We start from the raw sequence: 22,192 nt of genomic DNA, 5'->3' as shown, positions 1-22,192 counted from the left end.
GGCTATTATAACAATGTGACTGATGATGTCATCGGCACAGGGAAGTGACCTCATCAAACAAATATTCTGTGGGGCCTGGGTCATCACTATGTAATACTGTCACATAAAAATATTTAGTATTTTGTTTAAGGGAAAAAAATTAAAAAAACAAATTTTCTTAAAGTAGTTTTTTCTTGGCTGTTTTTGTAACTCCCATAGACTTGAGTGGAGACATCTACAGCCTATGCCTGGAAGCAGAGTAATGTATTGTGGAGATGGCTGGTACCTTAGTGTGCCCGAACTTGTACTGTGAATGATCAATGTCCAGAGAGCCCAGTAGTTTCTCAGTGGCTTTTCTGCTGTCCACAAATTTGTCATCTGGGATAGCATTAGGATTGAGGATGCGATATCTGTGGAGAAAATAAAGGACAAACCAAATAAACCAAATACTAGGAGTTTGTTACCAACATGTTCAATCTACGTTCGGCTGGTATTAAGGATGAAGAGCCTGCGCACCTCTGCTTAAATTCAGCATATAGTAGTCTGTTGGGATATCCTTTACGGCAAATTCTTATACCTTCCAGGACACCATTGCACCTCAATTGATGAAGGACCATAAATGGATCCATAACACCTAAACAATACAGCAGAATTCTAAGGTTATGTCACGGACAACTTCCATATACATGTATATCACATTGGCATTTCCACTTGCTTTGTTTGCAGTCTGTGGATCCTAAGAGACTAAAAGGTGTGAAGAAGAACTTACATAGCTCCTCTCTTTCGGAAATTGCTGACTTGTGATTGGTATTATTAGACATGATGATTTATATACAGTGAGATTTCATGGTGTGGTTTGATTTTATAACCTGTGCCAGGGGTGTAACTTGAGGGGGTGTAGAGGGTGCAGTTGCATCGGGGCCAGGAGCTTTAGGGGGCCCATAAGCACTGGTATCAGTATTGAGATTGCAGCTTCCATCTGGCTCATAAGACAAGGAGACCCTCAGCTTACCCTAACCACACTAAGGTGGATTAAACTCCTTCTATCACTATTAAGAATTCACTGTAGGGATGAGGTAGGGGGCCCAGATAAAAGATTGCACCGGGGCCCATAAGACTTTAGTTACGCCATTGACTTGCACTGTACATGTAAACTATACTTGTGGCATTTTATTAACCCTTATGTTTATGACTCTGCCATTGTCACGTAATGCAGTATTTCTTACCTGGGGTCTTAGTCTCATTGGGGATAATACATCTAACAAAGTGAGGCTGTGTTGATCGGAGATTAGTCATCAGTTTATTCAGATTTTCCTGCATAAGAAGTAACAAGAAGGATATCAAGTCATACTGTTACTACTGCATATCAACTAGATATAAGGCTGCATTCACATCTGTGCTCTGATGCAGTGTCCACTAAAAATTGGTGGAGGAAAAAGTCCTACATGGAGACCATTTTCAGATTTCAGTTTAAAAAACGATGGACACCATTATAGTCAATAGGGATCAGCCAGGCTCCATGTATAACTACTGTTTTTGCAGTCTGCCTCTCCGTTATTCAGGTCCCCCAATGGACCCGAATAATAGAGAGGCAACGCTAGTGTGAACCAAGCATAACTTGTATTTCCTAGATTTTTCCTACATCGCTGTGCTGTGCCGTACCTCTACTAAAAGAAATGTTTGAATAAATTGACAAATGGGTGTTACCAGTTGGGGGATTGTCCTTTCACAGTCTGACCTTATCTGATCCGTGCTGCCAATGTAAGGTCATGCCTTTTTAACAAGAGGAGTGGTGACACCCATTATTTATTAATATCTAGGAGGAATAACAGAGGAATGGCAGAAAACAGAGAGCTACAGAATAGCTGTTTCCAGGGAATAAGAGTAAGGCTAAGGCCCCATGGGACGTCCCACAGCAAAAAAAAGCGCTACGCGGAATTTTGGGCTAAACCCCCACCACCACCACCATTTTTACAAAGACGTAATAAAGTGCATTGAGTGCGATTCCTACCTTATTGTTCCGTTAGTTTCTCTGGTCTCCCCTCGGTGTGCACTGGAGTAGGAAGCAGTACAGACTTAAAGTGATGTTCAAGATATGGATTTAACTAAACATCACTGCAAGTCTTAACTGCCTCCCCCTCACAATAATGGGGATGTCTTATTCCACTTTTCCATATACGCTACCCAGCCTTTGGAACATCACATATATCGATGGAGTTTTCATTTTAATGGCGACATTGAAAAAATCCATCCATCCAAACTATTAGAACATTTTCCATGTTATATTGCTTATTCTAAGTTCACACTTGATTTTGCTTTGTCCATTGTCCTGATCTGTAAAAGGATAAGAACCATGTACTAAAAAGTAGACATAGTGACAAATGCAGATGGAGTTCATGGATCATCATTCAATGTAATGTAAAAAAACAAGACAGAAGCAAAGATCCCATTGTGTTTCTTTACTTATCAAAGTCCTGCATGATGGAAGTCAAACAAGATGGAAGAAAGCTTCTATCTTGATTTACATTACAGTAAAAATAAAGTAAATTTGCTCCATTTGCATTTATCAGTAAGTCAGCTTTTTATTCCTACGACAGATCAGAACAATGGACTAAAGGGAAGGTAGTGTGAACTTAGCCTTAGGAGCACAGCTGTTACTGTATATGTTGCACTGGATTATATATTGAACTTTATGATGACCACTACACAACAGAAATTACCTTGTGAAGTTGGGAAACTGTCTGGAATGAAGCTGCTTTCTTGCGTTTTTCTTTCACTCCTGGTTTATGTTGTTCATCTGTGGAATCAAAAAATATCGCCTGAGTAAAATATGACATTGCTCGCAATATGGGTAAAGCCACAGTATTGGCGAGCTCGGCCCAAAATACATGCCTATATACTTTGAATGGTGTGGTGGTCATAAAAGTGCCTGATGTTCTATGAATGGTGTGGCGGTCACACATGTGCTCTGATGCTCTATGAATGGTGTAGTGGTCACACATGTGTCCTGATGCTCTATGAATGGTGTGGCGGTCACACGTGTACCCTGATGCTCTATGAATGTTGTAGTGGTCACACGTGTGCCCTGATGCTCTATGAATGGTGTGGCAGTCACACATGTGCCCTGATGCTCTATGAATGTTGTAGTGGTCACACATGTGCCCTGATGCTCTATGAATAGTATGGCAGTCACACATGTGCCCCGATGCTCTATGAATGGTGTGGCAGTCACACATGTACCCTGATGTTCTATGAATGGTGTGGCAGTCACACATGTGCCCTGATGCTCTATGAATGATGTCACGGTCACACATGTACCCTGATGTTCTATGAATGATGTTGTGGTCACACCTGTACTCATGTTGTGATGGAAACAGGGGGATACAGACCCCTTTTCTAGTGATTGTTAAGGTCTCAGGGGTGAGGTCTCCTGTTATCAGTTGTTCTTTAGGTGATAACTGTTCTTTGTGAGACAACCCCAATTATTCTGCAGCCTCCGACAAGGAATCTGCCTACTAGTTCGGAACAAGATGTTACTCAGTTATTATTCATCCAGTCCCACATCATCTATTGTACGTACCTGAATAGGAGCTGACATATTTTTCGTAGAGACTGGCCAGCAGTTTGTTGGAGGACTTCTGAAACACCCCTACTACAGTTTCATTCAATGGATCCTTATTTTTGTCCAACCATCCCATAATGTTGTAGGGTACCTGTCCAAGTAACAACAACTTGTCAGCGTCTAGAATTATCAATCCTCAAGTACATGATACATTATACATTATACAAGTGCATGTTTATAATATAGAGGACCTGAAAATAAAGATGCTATTTGTACTGACTCAATATGACTAAGGTGTCGCTATTCCTACTGAATCATATAGGTAGATGGATCTCTACAACACGTTCATGAACAAGGACAGCAAATATGTTTTTAGGATGGATTTAATATAAAGCTTGAGACTCACCACTCCGGCATAATGGACAAGCTCGAAGTGAGGCTCATATCTGCGCTTCTTATCTACTTTTGGTTTCTGGAAGTTCGGAGATTTTCCCAAATGGTTGTCGTAAAGCTTTGCTTTGAAGGACATGTCTGATGCTTTAGGGAACATGCACTCTTCTTCCAAGATGGAAAGGATACCAAGAGGCTGAAAATAAAATCACACATTAATATGAAAGTTGATGCCCAGCTGGCAATGGATGGCAGTTTAGATCTAGAATGAGACTCGCTCAGTCCCGAGTGAAGCCATATTGAACATTTGGACAGTCTGGTAGTTGGATACATCCATTTATAGGTGACCAAATAAACATGGTGGGAGATGCCATAGGGAGAAACTTCAATGCCAGTCTACACATCGTCTCATTTATGACAACCCAGACGCACCTACCATGGGGCCATTTTCCCTAGGGCTCTTGTACACTTTACCACAAGCTTCCAGATCTTCTACTGTATCACCACACAAAAGAAATGCAGTAATACCTTCTCTATAAGGTCAATGCAAGCCTGTAAGTCGAGTCCAAAATCAATGAAGACCCATTCGATTCCTTCCTTCTTGTACTCTTCCTGCTCCAGGACAAACATGTGGTGGTTGAAAAACTGTTGCAGTTTCTCATTGGTGAAGTTGATGCAGAGCTGCTCAAAGCTGTTATACTGCAGGGGAAAATACAGAGCTGTAAGTCATATATATTAGTATAATACACGTGTATAGCACTGGTCCTCAGCTACAGGTGTATGTAACCCATTGCAGCAGTAGTCACTTTATCCTGCACAGTAATTTCAGTAGTTTCCAACAATGGCAAGACATTTACTGTAAAGGCCGGCTACACACCAATAGATGGACCATGAGATACGGACTGGATATTGGCAATATTTCCAAGACTGGACCCTGAGTCAGGACCTGGACTCCCAACATCAGAGTCGTCTATGACGCTAATAGTCCCTGCTTTCCCCTGGCTCTACTATCCTGTACTGAAAACACAATTACAGTATAGACTGTAAGAGCAACAGACTAGCAAAGACTCCTAGGATCATAGATGGCTATGCTATTTGGAGTACAGGCCAGGTTCAGGGTTCGGTCTGGGAAATACTGCCTACCTCCAATCCATATTTTTTAGACCAAAGCCATCTGTGTGAAGCCATCCTTAGAAAATAACTTTCTAAGACTACACACAGTATAGGTCTTACAAGGATAAGTCTACCTTTGAGACCATTTTATTGCTCCAATGTATCTAAAATTCAAGATTCAAAACCTCCTATTACAGTATTTTGTGTCTACGGCCCCTAAGAAGACCTATGTGTCTCCACATCTTCTGCAGTCATTCTTCTCACCATCTTCCTCCAGCTTCTATATGTACATCACATAGGAGTTGTAGACATAAATGGTGAGCGAGTTTCTTAATTTTTTCTTAATTAAGTATTGTAATTTTTTAACTTTTTTTTTTTTTTGTCCGTGCATATTTTGGCAAGCAGTAGTACATACTACAAGACCTCACTAACTGTTCATGTTTTTCTTCATATGGCTTTTGTTGGATAATTCACAAGCCTTGTGTTGCAATGGGAAATCACAGCATATACACAGTGGAATTTCCATTAAAATCAGGATATGACTCCACATCATGAAAAAAAAAATTAAAAATTAAATGACGAGGCAGAAACTGCGATGGTTGGCCAAGTCTGATTTAACCCTGAGGAATATGACTAGATCAGCGACAGTGCAAGAAAACAAATCTGGGACCTTTTGGGACCCTGAGGGGCACTAAGTGGTCAGCTGAGGACGATACCTCCCTCCACCCATTCTCCAATAAAGAGGACCCCCTCCCACTTTGATTTGGAGGGGGTCCCCTATGTTTTCTTTCTTTCTCCCCCCTCTTATTGCCCCTCACTACATACCCCCATGCTTTCTCCCCTACTTCTTGCCCCTGACATGTTTCCCTCCCTTCCCCGAAGGATGTACCCACCTCCTTAATAAGTGAAGTTACTAAATGGTGCTCAATTACTATTTTGTGCAAAGGAGAAAAGCTTAATTCCAATGTTCTTAGTTTGCAAATTTATTGGTGCGTCATTCTGCCTATTGGCGCCCTGTATTTATTCTTCTGTTTGAATGTTTTGGGTAATTTTCTAATTAAAATATCTAAATAAATAACTTGTAAAAATAAAAATCTAGGACCTTATCCTGTCCTGGCAGCCAGACAACCACCAGTCAGACTGTTATCACCTTATTATATGTAGAGTTACTGTATATACACGGACCTTCTTATATATACACGGAATAAACCAATTACCTCAAATATTTCGAAGCCAGCAATGTCCAGCACTCCTATGAAGAACTGTCTGGCCAGCTTGGTGTCCAATGTCCTGTTAATTCGACTAACAAGCCACTTGAACATGCGATCGTAAGTGGCTTTTGCTAAGGCACCGACTGCAAAAACTACCTGTAAATAAAGGGAAAAGAAAATCAGATATCAACACACTAAAATATTACAGCTCGGACGCTGCCCATATGATAACGCTAAGTCTACATAAGTGATTTACTGTATACATTTATGTTAAACTATTTAGAAATACTTACTTGTTCCACATTCTGACCTTTGGTCACATATTCATTGCCAACCTTCACTCTTGGATGGAGCAAACCTTTAATGAGATCAGCTGAACTGATTCCCATAAGGTAGGCGGCCTTGTCGGCACCTGTATAAGTCAAAGGATGGACAACAATCTGATATTTATCCAGAAATGTACACCATAAGAAGGACAATGACATAGCATCCGCCATTTTAACACCAAGTTATAAAGTAGACAGCCACGGTTTATGTCCATATGTTGATGGTGTATGTTAGTTAGGTATATGTAGATGTATCCCCCTGTAAAGTCATACTATGACATGTTATTCATTGGCTACCAAAAAAATGTCAATAATATAATAGTATTATAATATATATATATATATATATATATATATATATATATATATATATATATAGCCTAAGAAATGCTATTTTACTCCTACCTTTAGATGTCTTCTCCGCGCCGCCATTTGGTATATAATCCGGTTTTTGTCTGTATGCAAATGAGTTCTCTTGCAGCACTGGGGGTGGCCCAATGCTGCGTGAGAACTCTCCAGTGCCGCCTCCATCTTCTTCAGGAACGGGTCTTCACGCATCTTCTTCCGGCGGTGGCTTCAAACTTCTAGGCCTCGGGCAGCCGACTGCGCATGCCTACCAGCCACAAGAAAATGGCCGCTTATACTACTGTGTATGTGACCATTTTCTTGTGGCCGGCGGACATGTGCAGTCGGCTTTGCCCTAGAATCGAGACCTAGAAGTTTGATGCCAACCCCTGGAAGAAGATGCAATGAAGACCCGTTCCTGAAGAAGATGGAGGCAGTTCTGGAGAGTTCTCTCTCAGCATTGGGAATGCCCCCAGTGCAGTTTGAGTGCTGGGGACCGCCCCCCAGTGCTGTGAGAGAATTCATTTGCATACCAATGAAAACTGAGATTTATACCGAACAGCGGCCCGGAGAAGACATCTAAAGGTAGGAGATGAATAGCATTTCTTAAGGCTATTCCTATGTGGTAGTGAGAAAAAAATTAAGTTTTAATGATAGGATCCCTTTAATGCCACAAAGTGCACCCACTTTCAGTGCCGTCGGCCTCCGCTTGCTCCTCTCGCTGCTTCTGCTTGAACTTCATGTTTCCAAAATGCATAACGGCCCCGACTATTTTATAGCTGCCCGTCTTCTCCTCTTGACTGAAGCCTAAGATATCCATAGCGTGCTGTATGGGAAAGCACAAACACATTTTTTTTTAAAAATACACTAAAAATAAATAATTTGCAGAGTTTCCAAATATTGACTTGTGCACCTTTATACAAGGAAACTTAAAGGAGAAAATACAATTTTCCCATATACTTTGTCTCAATTTCCCACGGTTTTCTCCATCCTATTCTCAATGCCTACATAACAATTGCTTCAGTTTACTTACATCAGTGGCCATGAGTTCTTCTCCATCATCCAGGTTGTCCACAGTTGTCACTCCTTGTGAGCAAAAGTGGTAATCGTAGGGGTTGGTGGAGAGCAGTAGCATGTCTAGAAGAAATCATCATGATCAGAACATATGGAACTATAGAGACAGTATACATAAAATCGTTCTATGGATGTAGTATGTTGTGTGTTTGCTCCATGTCTTAAGATATGGTATATAAAGACATACACACGGGACATGTTTTTTTGTTTTTTGTTTTTTTTTTACCTTGGAGCTCTGGCTTCTTTCCAGACAGAATCTGGTAATAGACATGGTAACTTCTCTCCCCAGGCTGCTGGAAAATCACTCTAGATTTTTCCAGGAGATCTTACAGAAAAAAAAAAAAAATTGAAAAAATTAATAATTATTAAGAACTCTGATGAATGTAAATGTTATTCTATGTAGAGTGCAATAAGAGTATATAGTACGTGATAGAACAAAGAAAATCACTTGAGTAACTAGAGAGCCATTGCCCAGACATCCCAATTGTTATCCAGTTTACCTAATAGCTATTGTCACTTTATAATAAGAATTTGGGGATAGGGTTGGTTGTCTAGACCTATTTATGATATTGTATTTTTTTTTATTTCATACCTATATGTAATGCAAGTAACAGACGTCCCCCTCTATAAACATTATCCCCTATATTCCTACTATACAGCTGTACTTACAGATATCGATGTCAGCTGAAGCCAGCTTTCCAGTAGGCCCAAAATGGATTCGAATAAACTTCCCCTAGGTAGATAAAGATAACTAAGTAATATCATCGCAAACCAAAAACATGCTCAACACTATGGATCTCTCATATATATAGACGTAGCAAAGGTTAACATGACCTATAATGCAAGGTTCATATTCAATAGAACTTATAAATTGTGCTCAAATACTTATCACTTACAAAGCGGGAGGAATTGTCATTTCTTAGGGTCTTGGCGTTGCCAAATGACTCCATTGCTGGGTTAGCTTCTATGATTTGGTCTTCAAGAGTGCCCTAGAGATGAAAATATTGCTGATCATACAGTATATAGTATCTATCCATGGGTCAGTCTATTCATCCATAATGGTCCAGACAGAGTACAGGGTCAACAGTCAAGATTTTTTTTTGATAACTTTTTTAAAGGGAATGTGTCACCTACTTATTTTTAGTTAATCCATTAAATAAATATTGATACGTATTCTTTTTTACCAATCTGTTTTTATTTTCTGATCTAGTATTTTTTCATGTACAGTTTTCTGCACATGATTATGGGGAAGCCATCTTAACTAGAGATGAGCGAACAGTGTTCTATCGAACTCATGTTCGATCGGATATTAGGCTGTTCGGCATGTTCGAATCGAATCGAACACCGCGTGGTAAAGTGCGCCATTACTCGATTCCCCTCCCACCTTCCCTGGCGCCTTTTTTGCTCCAATAACAGCGCAGGGTAGGTGGGACAGGAACTACGACACCGGTGACGTTGAAAAAAGTAGGCAAAACCCATTGGCTGCCGAATACATGTGACCTCTAATTTAAAAGAACAGCGCCGCCCAGGTTCGCGTCATTCTGAGCTTGCAATTCACCGAGGACGGAGGTTTCCGTCCAGCTAGCTAGGGCTTAGATTCTGGGTAGGCAGGGACAGGCTAGGATAGGAAGGAGAAGACAACCAACAGCTCTTGTAAGAGCTAAATTCCAGGGAGAAGCTTGTCAGTGTAACGTGGCACTGACGGGCTCAATCGCCGCAACCCAGCTTTCCCAGGATCCTGAATGGAATACACTGTCAGTGTATTCCCGTATACCCGATATATACCCCGATACCCGTTCCAACGGTGTGCCCCCCCACCTTCACCCCAGAAATACCCTGCAAGTCCCCTAGCAATAGAATTGGGGCTATATACACCCACAATTTTTACTACTGGTATACAGTGCCATTGTCTGACTGGGAATTCAAAGAATATATTGGGAATACAAATACCCTCATTTCTTGCTACTGCCATATAGTGCCAGTGTCTGACTGGGAATTCAAAGAATATATTGGGGTTACGTGCACCCACAATTTTTACTACTGGTATACAGTGCCATTGTCTGACTGGGAATTCAAAGAGTATATTGGGAATACAAATACCCTCATTTCTTGCTACTGCCATATAGTGCCAGTTTCTGACTGGTAATTCAAAGAATATATTGGGGTTACGTGCACCCACAATTTTTACTACTGGTATACAGTGCCATTGTCTGACTGGGAATTCAAAGAATATATTGGGAATACAAATACCCTCATTTCTTGCTACTGCCATATAGTGCCAGTGTCTGACTGGGAATTCAAAGAATATATTGGGGTTACGTGCACCCACAATTTTTACTACTGGTATACAGTGCCATTGTCTGACTGGGAATTCAAAGAATATATTGGGGTTATAAATACCCTCATTTCTTGCTACTGCCATATAGTGCCAGTTTCTGACTGGTAATTCAAAGAATATATTGGGGTTACGTGCACCCACAATTTTTACTACTGGTATACAGTGCCATTGTCTGACTGGGAATTCAAAGAGTATATTGGGAATACAAATACCCTCATTTCTTGCTACTGCCATATAGTGCCAGTTTCTGACTGGTAATTCAAAGAATATATTGGGGTTACGTGCACCCACAATTTTTACTACTGGTATACAGTGCCATTGTCTGACTGGGAATTCAAAGAATATATTGGGGTTATAAATACCCTCATTTCTTGCTACTGCCATATAGTGCCAGTTTCTGACTGGTAATTCAAAGAATATATTGGGGTTACGTGCACCCACAATTTTTACTACTGGTATACAGTGCCATTGTTTGACTGGGAATTCAAAGAGTATATTGGGAATACAAATACCCTCATTTCTTGCTACTGCCATATAGTGCCAGTTTCTGACTGGTAATTCAAAGAATATATTGGGGTTACGTGCACCCACAATTTTTACTACTGGTATACAGTGCCATTGTCTGACTGGGAATTCAAAGAGTATATTGGGAATACAAATACCCTCATTTCTTGCTACTGCCATATAGTGCCAGTTTCTGACTGGTAATTCAAAGAATATATTGGGGTTACGTGCACCCACAATTTTTACTACTGGTATACAGTGCCATTGTCTGACTGGGAATTCAAAGAATATATTGGGGTTATAAATACCCTCATTTCTTGCTACTGCCATATAGTGCCAGTTTCTGACTGGTAATTCAAAGAATATATTGGGGTTACGTGCACCCACAATTTTTACTACTGGTATACAGTGCCATTGTCTGACTGGGAATTCAAAGAGTATATTGGGAATACAAATACCCTCATTTCTTGCTACTGCCATATAGTGCCAGTTTCTGACTGGGAATTCAAAGAATATATTGGGGTTACGTGCACCCACAATTTTTACTACTGGTATACAGTGCCATTGTCTGACTGGGAATTCAAAGAATATATTGGGAATACAAATACCCTCATTTCTTGCTACTGCCATATAGTGCCAGTTTCTGACTGGGAATTCAAAGAATATATTGGGGTTACGTGCACCCACAATTTTTACTACTGGTATACAGTGCCATTGTCTGACTGGGAATTCAAAGAGTATATTGGGAATACAAATACCCTCATTTCTTGCTACTGCCATATAGTGCCAGTTTCTGACTGGTAATTCAAAGAATATATTGGGGTTACGTGCACCCACAATTTTTACTACTGGTATACAGTGCCATTGTCTGACTGGGAATTCAAAGAATATATTGGGGTTATAAATACCCTCATTTCTTGCTACTGCCATATAGTGCCAGTTTCTGACTGGTAATTCAAAGAATATATTGGGGTTACGTGCACCCACAATTTTTACTACTGGTATACAGTGCCATTGTCTGACTGGGAATTCAAAGAGTATATTGGGAATACAAATACCCTCATTTCTTGCTACTGCCATATAGTGCCAGTTTCTGACTGGGAATTCAAAGAATATATTGGGGTTACGTGCACCCACAATTTTTACTACTGGTATACAGTGCCATTGTCTGACTGGGAATTCAAAGAATATATTGGGGTTATAAATACCCTCATTTCTTGCTACTGCCATATAGTGCCAGTTTCTGACTGGTAATTCAAAGAATATATTGGGGTTACGTGCACCCACAATTTTTACTACTGGTATACAGTGCCATTGTCTGACTGGGAATTCAAAGAGTATATTGGGAATACAAATACCCTCATTTCTTGCTACTGCCATATAGTGCCAGTTTCTGACTGGGAATTCAAAGAATATATTGGGGTTACGTGCACCCACAATTTTTACTACTGGTATACAGTGCCATTGTCTGACTGGGAATTCAAAGAATATATTGGGGTTATAAATACCCTCATTTCTTGCTACTGCCATATAGTGCCAGTTTCTGACTGGTAATTCAAAGAATATATTGGGGTTACGTGCACCCACAATTTTTACTACTGGTATACAGTGCCATTGTCTGACTGGGAATTCAAAGAGTATATTGGGAATACAAATACCCTCATTTCTTGCTACTGCCATATAGTGCCAGTTTCTGACTGGGAATTCAAAGAATATATTGGGGTTACGTGCACCCACAATTTTTACTACTGGTATACAGTGCCATTGTCTGACTGGGAATTCAAAGAATATATTGGGGTTATAAATACCCTCATTTCTTGCTACTGCCATATAGTGCCAGTTTCTGACTGGGAATTCAAAGAATATATTGGGGTTACGTGCACCCACAATTTTTACTACTGGTATACAGTGCCATTGTCTGACTGGGAATTCAAAGAATATATTGGGGTTATAAATACCCTCATTTCTTGCTACTGCCATATAGTGCCAGTTTCTGACTGGTAATTCAAAGAATATATTGGGGTTACGTGCACCCACAATTTTTACTACTGGTATACAGTGCCATTGTCTGACTGGGAATTCAAAGAGTATATTGGGAATACAAATACCCTCATTTCTTGCTACTGCCATATAGTGCCAGTTTCTGACTGGGAATTCAAAGAATATATTGGGGTTACGTGCACCCACAATTTTTACTACTGGTATACAGTGCCATTGTCTGACTGGGAATTTAAAGAGTATATTGGGAATACAAATACCCTCATTTCTTGCTACTGCCATATAGTGCCAGTGTCTGACTGGGAATTCAAAGAATATATTGGGGTTACGTGCACCCACAATTTTTACTACTGGTATACAGTGCCAATTTCTAACTAGGAATTCAAAATGCGCAAGGCTCCCGGAAAGGGACGTGGACGAGGCCGTGGGCGAGGTCGGGGGAATGGTTCTGGGGAGCAAGGTAGCAGTGAAGCCACAGGGCGTCCCGTGCCTACTCCTGTGGGGCAGCAAGCATTGCGCCACTCCACAGTGCCAGGGTTGCTTGCCACATTAACTAAACTGCAGGGTACAAACCTTAGTAGGCCCGAGAACCAGGAACAGGTCTTGCAATGGCTGTCAGAGAACGCTTACAGCACATTGTCCAGCAGCCAGTCAGACTCTGCCTCCTCTCCTCCTATTACCCAACAGTCTTGTCTTCCTTCCTCCCAAAATTCCGAAGCTTTACAGAACAATAACCCAAACTGTCCCTGCTCCCCAGAGCTGTTCTCCGCTCCTTTCATTGTCCCTCAACCTGCCTCTCCACGTCACGATTCCACGAACCTAACAGAGGAGCATCTGTGTCCAGATGCTCAAACACTAGAGTCTCCTCCATCTCCGTTCGATTTGGTGGTGGATGACCAGCAACCCACCCTCATCGACGATGATGTGACGCAGTTGCCGTCAGGGCATCCAGTTGACCGGCGCATTGTGCGGGAGGAGGAGATGAGACAGGAGTTGGAAGAGGAAGTGGTGGATGATGAGGACACTGACCCGACCTGGACAGGGGGGATGTCAAGCGGGGAAAGTAGTGTGGATGTTGAGGCAGGTGCAGCACCAAAAAGGGTAGCTAGAGGCAGAGGCAGAGGTCAGCAGCTTAGGCGAAGCCAGGCCACACCCGGAATCTCCCAAGATGTTCCAGTTCGTACCCAGCCCCGAAAAACTCCCACCTCGAGGGCACGTTTCTCGAAGGTGTGGAGTTTTTTCAAGGAATGCGCCGAGGACAGATATAGTGTTGTCTGCACAATTTGCCTCTCGAAATTGATTAGGGGCTCTGAGAAGAGCAACCTGTCCACCACTTCAATGCGCCGTCATTTGGAATCCAAGCACTGGAATCAGTGGCAGGCAGCAACGGCAGGACAAAGGCCGCCTGCCGTTCACGCCACTGCCACTGCCTCTGCCACTGCCTCTGCCTCTGCCACTGCCACTGCTGACTGTGCTGGCGATGCACTCCAGAGGACGAGCCAGGACACCACTTCATCTGCCTCCGCCACTTTGTTGACTTCTACCTCATCCTCCCCTGGTCCTGTCTTATCTCCTTCTCCTGCACCATCAAAGGCACCATCAGGCGTTTCTTTACAACAACCCACCATCTCTCAGACATTGGAGCGGCGGCAGAAATACACTGCTAACCACCCACACGCGCAAGCCTTGAACGCCAACATCGCTAAACTGCTGGCCCAGGAGATGTTGGCGTTCCGGCTTGTTGAAACTCCCGCCTTCCTGGACCTGATGGCAACTGCGGCACCTCGCTATGCCGTCCCTAGCCGTCACTACTTCTCCCGGTGTGCCGTCCCCGCCTTGCACCAGCACGTGTCACTCAACATCAGGCGGGCCCTTAGTTCCGCGCTTTGCACAAAGGTCCACTTGACCACCGACGCGTGGACAAGTGCATGCGGACAGGGACGCTACATTTCACTGACGGCACACTGGGTGAATGTAGTTGAGGCTGGGACTGCTTCCCAAACTGGCCCGGTGTACCTCGTCTCCCCGCCTAACATTCCTGGCAGGGACACGAGAAGAACACCCCCCTCCTCCTCCTCTACCGCCTCCTCCTCCGCCACCGCCTCCTCCTCCGCCACCGCCTCCTCCTCCGCTGTTAGATTGACCCCAGCTACGAGTTGGAAACGTTGCAGCACTGGCGTTGGTAGACGTCAGCAGGCTGTGCTGAAGCTGATCAGCTTGGGGGACAGACAGCACACTGCCTCCGAGGTGAGGGATGCCCTCCTCGATGAGACGGCAATATGGTTTGAGCCGCTGCACCTGGGCCCAGGCATGGTCGTTTGTGATAACGGCCGGAACCTGGTAGCAGCTCTGGAGCTTGCCGGACTCCAACATGTTCCATGCCTGGCCCACGTCTTCAACCTAGTGGTGCAACGTTTCCTAAAGAGCTACCCCAATGTTCCAGAGCTACTGGTGAAAGTGCGGCGCATGTGCGCCCACTTTCGCAAGTCGACAGTAGCCGCTGCTAGCTTAAAATCTCTCCAGCAACGCCTGCATGTGCCACAACACCGGCTTTTGTGCGACGTCCCCACACGCTGGAACTCAACGTTTCAGATGTTGAATAGAGTGGTTGAGCAGCAGAGACCTTTGATGGAATACCAGCTACAAAACCCTAGGGTGCCACAAAGTCAGCTGCCTCAGTTTCACATCCATGAGTGGCCATGGATGAGAGACCTTTGTGACATCCTACGGGTCTTTGAGGAGTCCACAAGGAGGGTGAGCTCTGAGGATGCGATGGTGAGCCTTACAATCCCGCTCTTGTGTGTTCTGAGAGAATCCCTGATTGACATCAGGGATAACTCAGATCACACAGAGGAGTTAGGGATAGCATCCGATCCGTCACAGCTGGAGAGTAGGTCCACACATCTGTCCGCTTCACTGCGTTTAATGGAGGAGGAGGAGGAGGAGGAGGAGGAAGAAGAGTTGTCCGATGATGTGATGGTGATACAGGAGGCTTCCGGGCAACTTCGAATCGTCCCATTGTTGCAGCGCGGATGGGTAGACATGGAGGATGAGGAGGAAATGGAGATTGAACTTTCCGGTGGGGCCAGAGGAGTCATGCCAACTAACACTGTGGCAGACATGGCTGAGTTCATGTTGGGGTGCTTTACAACCGACAAGCGTATTGTCAAAATCATGGAGGACAACCAGTACTGGATCTTTGCTATCCTTGACCCCCGGTATAAAAACAACATCTCGTCTTTTATTCCGGTAGAGGGGAGGGCCAATCGCATCAATGCTTGCCACAGGCAATTGGTGCAGAATATGATGGAGATGTTTCCAGCATGTGACGTTGGCGGCAGGGAGGGCAGTTCCTCCAGTAGGCAACCAAGTTCTCACCGGTCCACACAAACGAGGGGCACACTGTCTAAGGTCTGGGACACCTTGATGGCACCCCCTCGCCAAAGTGCCGCCACGGAGGGTCCTAGTGTCACCAGGCGTGAGAAGTATAGGCGCATGTTGCGGGAATACCTTTCCGACCACAGCCCTGTCCTCTCCGACCCCTCTGCGCCCTACACGTATTGGGTGTCGAAGTTGGACCTGTGGCTTGAACTTGCCCTATATGCCTTGGAGGTGCTGTCCTGTCCTGCCGCCAGCGTCCTATCTGAGAGGGTGTTCAGTGCAGCCGGTGGCATCATCACTGACAAGCGCACCCGTCTGTCAGCTGAGAGTGCCGACCGGCTCACTTTGATAAAAATGAACCACCACTGGATAGAGCCTTCATTTTTGTGCCCACCTGTGTAAAGCACCCCAACATGAAACTCCATGTCTGTACTCAACCTCTCCAATTCCTCCGCATCCTCATACTCATCCACCATAAGCGTTGCACAATTCTGCTAATACTAGGCTCCCTCCAACATGATTTCCCCCAACTCTGCTGGTTAGAGGCTCCCTCCACCCTGATTTCCACCAACTCTGCTGGTTAGAGGCTCCCTCCACCCTGCTTTCCCACAACTCTGCTGGTTAGAGGCTCCTTCCACCATGAATTTGCCAAAACTGGGCTGTTTAGAGGCTCCCTCCACCATGAATTGGTCCAAACTGGGCTGGTTAGAGGCTCCCTCCACCATTAATTGGTCCAAACTGGGCTGGTTAGAGGCTCCCTCCACCATGAATTTGCCCAAACTGGGCTGTTTAGAGGCTCCCTCCACCATGAATTTGCCCAAACTGGGCTGTTTAGAGGCTCCCTCCACCATGAATTGGTCCAAACTGGGTTTTTTAGAGGCTCCCTCCACCATGAATTGGTCCAAACTGGGCTGGTTAGAGGCTCCCTCCACCATGAATTGATCCAAACTGGGGTGGTTAGAGGCTCCCTCCACCATTAATTGGTCCAAACTGGGCTGGTTAGAGGCTCCCTCCACCATTAATTGGTCCAAACTGGGCTGGTTAGAGGCTCCCTCCACCATTAATTGGTCCAAACTGGGCTGGTTAGAGGCTCCCTCCACCATGAATTTGCCCAAACTGGGCTGTTTAGAGGCTCCCTCCACCATGAATTTGCCCAAACTGGGCTGGTTAGAGGCTCCCTCCACCATGAATTGGTCCAAACTGGGGTTTTTAGAGGCTCCCTCCACCATGAATTGGTCCAAACTTGGCTGTTTAGAGGCTCCCTCCACCATTAATTGGTCCAAACTGGGCTGGTTAGAGGCTCCCTCCACCATGAATTGGTCCAAACTGGGTTTTTTAGAGGCTCCCTCCACCATGAATTTGCCCAAACTGGGCTGTTTAGAGGCTCCCTCCACCATGAATTTGCCCAAACTGGGCTGGTTAGAGGCTCCCTCCACCATGAATTGGTCCAAACTGGGGTTTTTAGAGGCTCCCTCCACCATGAATTGGTCCAAACTTGGCTGTTTAGAGGCTCCCTCCACCATGAATTGGTCCAAACTGGGGTGGTTAGAGGCTCCCTCCACCATTAATTGGTCCAAACTGGGCTGGTTAGAGGCTCCCTCCACCATTAATTGGTCCAAACTGGGCTGGTTAGAGGCTCCCTCCACCATGAATTGGTCCAAACTGGGTTTTTTAGAGGCTCCCTCCACCATGAATTTGCCCAAACTGGGCTGTTTAGAGGCTCCCTCCACCATGAATTGGTCCAAACTGGGCTGGTTAGAGGCTCCCTCCACCATGAATTTCCCAAAACTTGGCTGTTTAGAGGCTCCCTCCACCATTAATTGGTCCAAACTGGGCTGGTTAGAGGCTCCCTCCACCATGAATTGGTCCAAACTGGGGTTTTTAGAGGCTCCCTCCACCATGAATTGGTCCAAACTTGGCTGTTTAGAGGCTCCCTCCACCATGAATTGGTCCAAACTGGGGTGGTTAGAGGCTCCCTCCACCATTAATTGGTCCAAACTGGGCTGGTTAGAGGCTCCCTCCACCATTAATTGGTCCAAACTGGGCTGGTTAGAGGCTCCCTCCACCATGAATTTGCCCAAACTGGGCTGTTTAGAGGCTCCCTCCACCATGAATTTGCCCAAACTGGGCTGGTTAGAGGCTCCCTCCACCATGAATTGGTCCAAACGGGTTTTTAGAGGCTCCCTTCACCATGAATTGGTCCAAACTTGGCTGTTTAGAGGCTCCCTCCACCATGAATTGGTCCAAACTGGGGTGGTTAGAGGCTCCCTCCACCATTAATTGGTCCAAACTGGGCTGGTTAGAGGCTCCCTCCACCATTAATTGGTCCAAACTGGGCTGGTTAGAGGCTCCCTCCACCATGAATTGGTCCAAACTGGGGTTTTTAGAGGCTCCCTCCACCATGAATTGGTCCAAACTTGGCTGTTTAGAGGCTCCCTCCACCATTAATTGGTCCAAACTGGGCTGGTTAGAGGCTCCCTCCACCATGAATTGGTCCAAACTGGGTTTTTTAGAGGCTCCCTCCACCATGAATTTGCCCAAACTGGGCTGTTTAGAGGCTCCCTCCACCATGAATTGGTCCAAACTGGGTTTTTTAGAGGCTCCCTCCACCATGAATTGGTCCAAACTGGGCTGGTTAGAGGCTCCCTCCACCATGAATTGGTCCAAACTGGGGTGGTTAGAGGCTCCCTCCACCATTAATTGGTCCAAACTGGGCTGGTTAGAGGCTCCCTCCACCATGAATTGGTCCAAACTGGGCTGGTTAGAGGCTCCCTCCACCATTAATTGGTCCAAACTGGGCTGGTTAGAGGCTCCCTCCACCATGAATTTGCCCAAACTGGGCTGTTTAGAGGCTCCCTCCACCATGAATTTGCCCAAACTGGGCTGGTTAGAGGCTCCCTCCACCATGAATTGGTCCAAACTGGGGTTTTTAGAGGCTCCCTCCACCATGAATTGGTCCAAACTTGGCTGTTTAGAGGCTCCCTCCACCATTAATTGGTCCAAACTGGGCTGGTTAGAGGCTCCCTCCACCATGAATTGGTCCAAACTGGGTTTTTTAGAGGCTCCATCCACCATGAATTTGCCCAAACTGGGCTGTTTAGAGGCTCCCTCCACCATGAATTGGTCCAAACTGGGGTGGTTAGAGGCTCCCTCCACCATTAATTGGTCCAAACTGGGCTGGTTAGAGGCTCCCTCCACCATTAATTGGTCCAAACTGGGCTGGTTAGAGGCTCCCTCCACCATGAATTGGTCCAAACTGGGGTTTTTAGAGGCTCCCTCCACCATGAATTGGTCCAAACTTGGCTGTTTAGAGGCTCCCTCCACCATTAATTGGTCCAAACTGGGCTGGTTAGAGGCTCCCTCCACCATGAATTGGTCCAAACTGGGTTTTTTAGAGGCTCCCTCCACCATGAATTTGCCCAAACTGGGCTGTTTAGAGGCTCCCTCCACCATGAATTGGTCCAAACTGGGGTGGTTAGAGGCTCCCTCCACCATTAATTGGTCCAAACTGGGCTGGTTAGAGGCTCCCTCCACCATTAATTGGTCCAAACTGGGCTGGTTAGAGGCTCCCTCCACCATGAATTGGTCCAAACTGGGGTTTTTAGAGGCTCCCTCCACCATGAATTGGTCCAAACTTGGCTGTTTAGAGGCTCCCTCCACCATTAATTGGTCCAAACTGGGCTGGTTAGAGGCTCCCTCCACCATGAATTGGTCCAAACTGGGTTTTTTAGAGGCTCCCTCCACCATGAATTTGCCCAAACTGGGCTGTTTAGAGGCTCCCTCCACCATGAATTGGTCCAAACTGGGTTTTTTAGAGGCTCCCTCCACCATGAATTGGTCCAAACTGGGCTGGTTAGAGGCTCCCTCCACCATGAATTGGTCCAAACTGGGGTGGTTAGAGGCTCCCTCCACCATTAATTGGTCCAAACTGGGCTGGTTAGAGGCTCCCTCCACCATTAATTGGTCCAAACTGGGCTGGTTAGATGCTCCCTCCACCATTAATTGGTCCAAACTGGGCTGGTTAGAGGCTCCCTCCACCATGAATTTGCCCAAACTGGGCTGTTTAGAGGCTCCCTCCACCATGAATTTGCCCAAACTGGGCTGGTTAGAGGCTCCCTCCACCATGAATTGGTCCAAACTGGGGTTTTTAGAGGCTCCCTCCACCATGAATTGGTCCAAACTTGGCTGTTTAGAGGCTCCCTCCACCATTAATTGGTCCAAACTGGGCTGGTTAGAGGCTCCCTCCACCATGAATTGGTCCAAACTGGGTTTTTTAGAGGCTCCCTCCACCATGAATTTGCCCAAACTGGGCTGTTTAGAGGCTCCCTCCACCATGAATTGGTCCAAACTGGGGTGGTTAGAGGCTCCCTCCACCATTAATTGGTCCAAACTGGGCTGGTTAGAGGCTCCCTCCACCATTAATTGGTCCAAACTGGGCTGGTTAGAGGCTCCCTCCACCATGAATTTGCCCAAACTGGGCTGGTTAGAGGCTCCCTCCACCATGAATTGGTCCAAACTGGGTTTTTTAGAGGCTCCCTCCACCATGAATTTGCCCAAACTGGGCTGGTTAGAGGCTCCCTCCACCATGAATTGGTCCAAACTGGGGTTTTTAGAGGCTCCCTCCACCATGAATTTGCCCAAACTGGGCTGTTTAGAGGCTCCCTCCACCATGAATTGGTCCAAACTGGGTTTTTTAGAGGCTCCCTCCACCATGAATTGGTCCAAACTGGGCTGGTTAGAGGCTCCCTCCACCATGAATTGGTCCAAACTGGGGTGGTTAGAGGCTCCCTCCACCATTAATTGGTCCAAACTGGGCTGGTTAGAGGCTCCCTCCACCATTAATTGGTCCAAACTGGGCTGGTTAGAGGCTCCCTCCACCATGAATTTGCCCAAACTGGGCTGTTTAGAGGCTCCCTCCACCATGAATTTGCCCAAACTGGGCTGGTTAGAGGCTCCCTCCACCATGAATTGGTCCAAACTGGGGTTTTTAGAGGCTCCCTCCACCATGAATTGGTCCAAACTTGGCTGTTTAGAGGCTCCCTCCACCATGAATTGGTCCAAACTGGGTTTTTTAGAGGCTCCCTCCACCATGAATTTGCCCAAACTGGGCTGTTTAGAGGCTCCCTCCACCATGAATTGGTCCAAACTGGGGTGGTTAGAGGCTCCCTCCACCATTAATTGGTCCAAACTGGGCTGGTTAGAGGCTCCCTCCACCATTAATTGGTCCAAACTGGGCTGGTTAGAGGCTCCCTCCACCATGAATTTGCCCAAACTGGGCTGTTTAGAGGCTCCCTCCACCATGAATTTGCCCAAACTGGGCTGGTTAGAGGCTCCCTCCACCATGAATTGGTCCAAACTGGGGTTTTTAGAGGCTCCCTCCACCATGAATTGGTCCAAACTTGGCTGTTTAGAGGCTCCCTCCACCATGAATTGGTCCAAACTGGGTTTTTTAGAGGCTCCCTCCACCATGAATTTGCCCAAACTGGGCTGTTTAGAGGCTCCCTCCACCATGAATTGGTCCAAACTGGGGTGGTTAGAGGCTCCCTCCACCATTAATTGGTCCAAACTGGGCTGGTTAGAGGCTCCCTCCACCATTAATTGGTCCAAACTGGGCTGGTTAGAGGCTCCCTCCACCATGAATTTGCCCAAACTGGGCTGGTTAGAGGCTCCCTCCACCATGAATTGGTCCAAACTGGGTTTTTTAGAGGCTCCCTCCACCATGAATTTGCCCAAACTGGGCTGGTTAGAGGCTCCCTCCACCATGAATTGGTCCAAACTGGGGTTTTTAGAGGCTCCCTCCACCATGAATTTGCCCAAACTCTGCTGGTTAGAGGCTCAATCCACCCTGATTTTCAAAACAAATGTTGGTGCCAACCTCAACTTACTACAAGGGCCAAATTCACTGCTGGTGACAAGCTCTCCTCACTGCAAGTGCCAAATACACATGTTTCAAGGTGTTTTCCTACTGTCA

At 45.5% G+C, this 22,192-nt stretch overlaps 1 protein-coding gene across 1 annotated transcript in view; it reads right to left on the bottom strand.

Annotated features, from left to right (window-relative positions):
- Positions 1–22,192, bottom strand: part of MYH7B (myosin heavy chain 7B) — a 48,480-nt gene that overhangs the window by 12,326 nt on the left and 13,962 nt on the right. The window contains exons 9-22 of the mRNA XM_075277337.1: positions 8,897–8,989; positions 8,670–8,733; positions 8,227–8,325; positions 7,960–8,063; positions 7,614–7,752; positions 6,549–6,667; positions 6,262–6,411; positions 4,460–4,630; positions 3,948–4,127; positions 3,560–3,692; positions 2,700–2,776; positions 1,206–1,293; positions 496–613; positions 266–389 (exon numbers count right to left, since the gene is read on the bottom strand). Of these exons, the coding sequence (XP_075133438.1) occupies positions 266–389; positions 496–613; positions 1,206–1,293; positions 2,700–2,776; positions 3,560–3,692; positions 3,948–4,127; positions 4,460–4,630; positions 6,262–6,411; positions 6,549–6,667; positions 7,614–7,752; positions 7,960–8,063; positions 8,227–8,325; positions 8,670–8,733; positions 8,897–8,989 (1,659 nt within the window). The remainder of the gene's footprint in view (positions 1–265; positions 390–495; positions 614–1,205; positions 1,294–2,699; positions 2,777–3,559; positions 3,693–3,947; positions 4,128–4,459; positions 4,631–6,261; positions 6,412–6,548; positions 6,668–7,613; positions 7,753–7,959; positions 8,064–8,226; positions 8,326–8,669; positions 8,734–8,896; positions 8,990–22,192) is intronic.

Source organism: Leptodactylus fuscus, chromosome 6 (genome assembly GCF_031893055.1).
Source record: "Leptodactylus fuscus isolate aLepFus1 chromosome 6, aLepFus1.hap2, whole genome shotgun sequence".
NCBI lineage: Eukaryota > Metazoa > Chordata > Amphibia > Anura > Leptodactylidae > Leptodactylus > Leptodactylus fuscus.
Note: the sequence above shows the minus strand (reverse complement) of the source record. Positions and strands in the feature narration are given on the sequence as shown.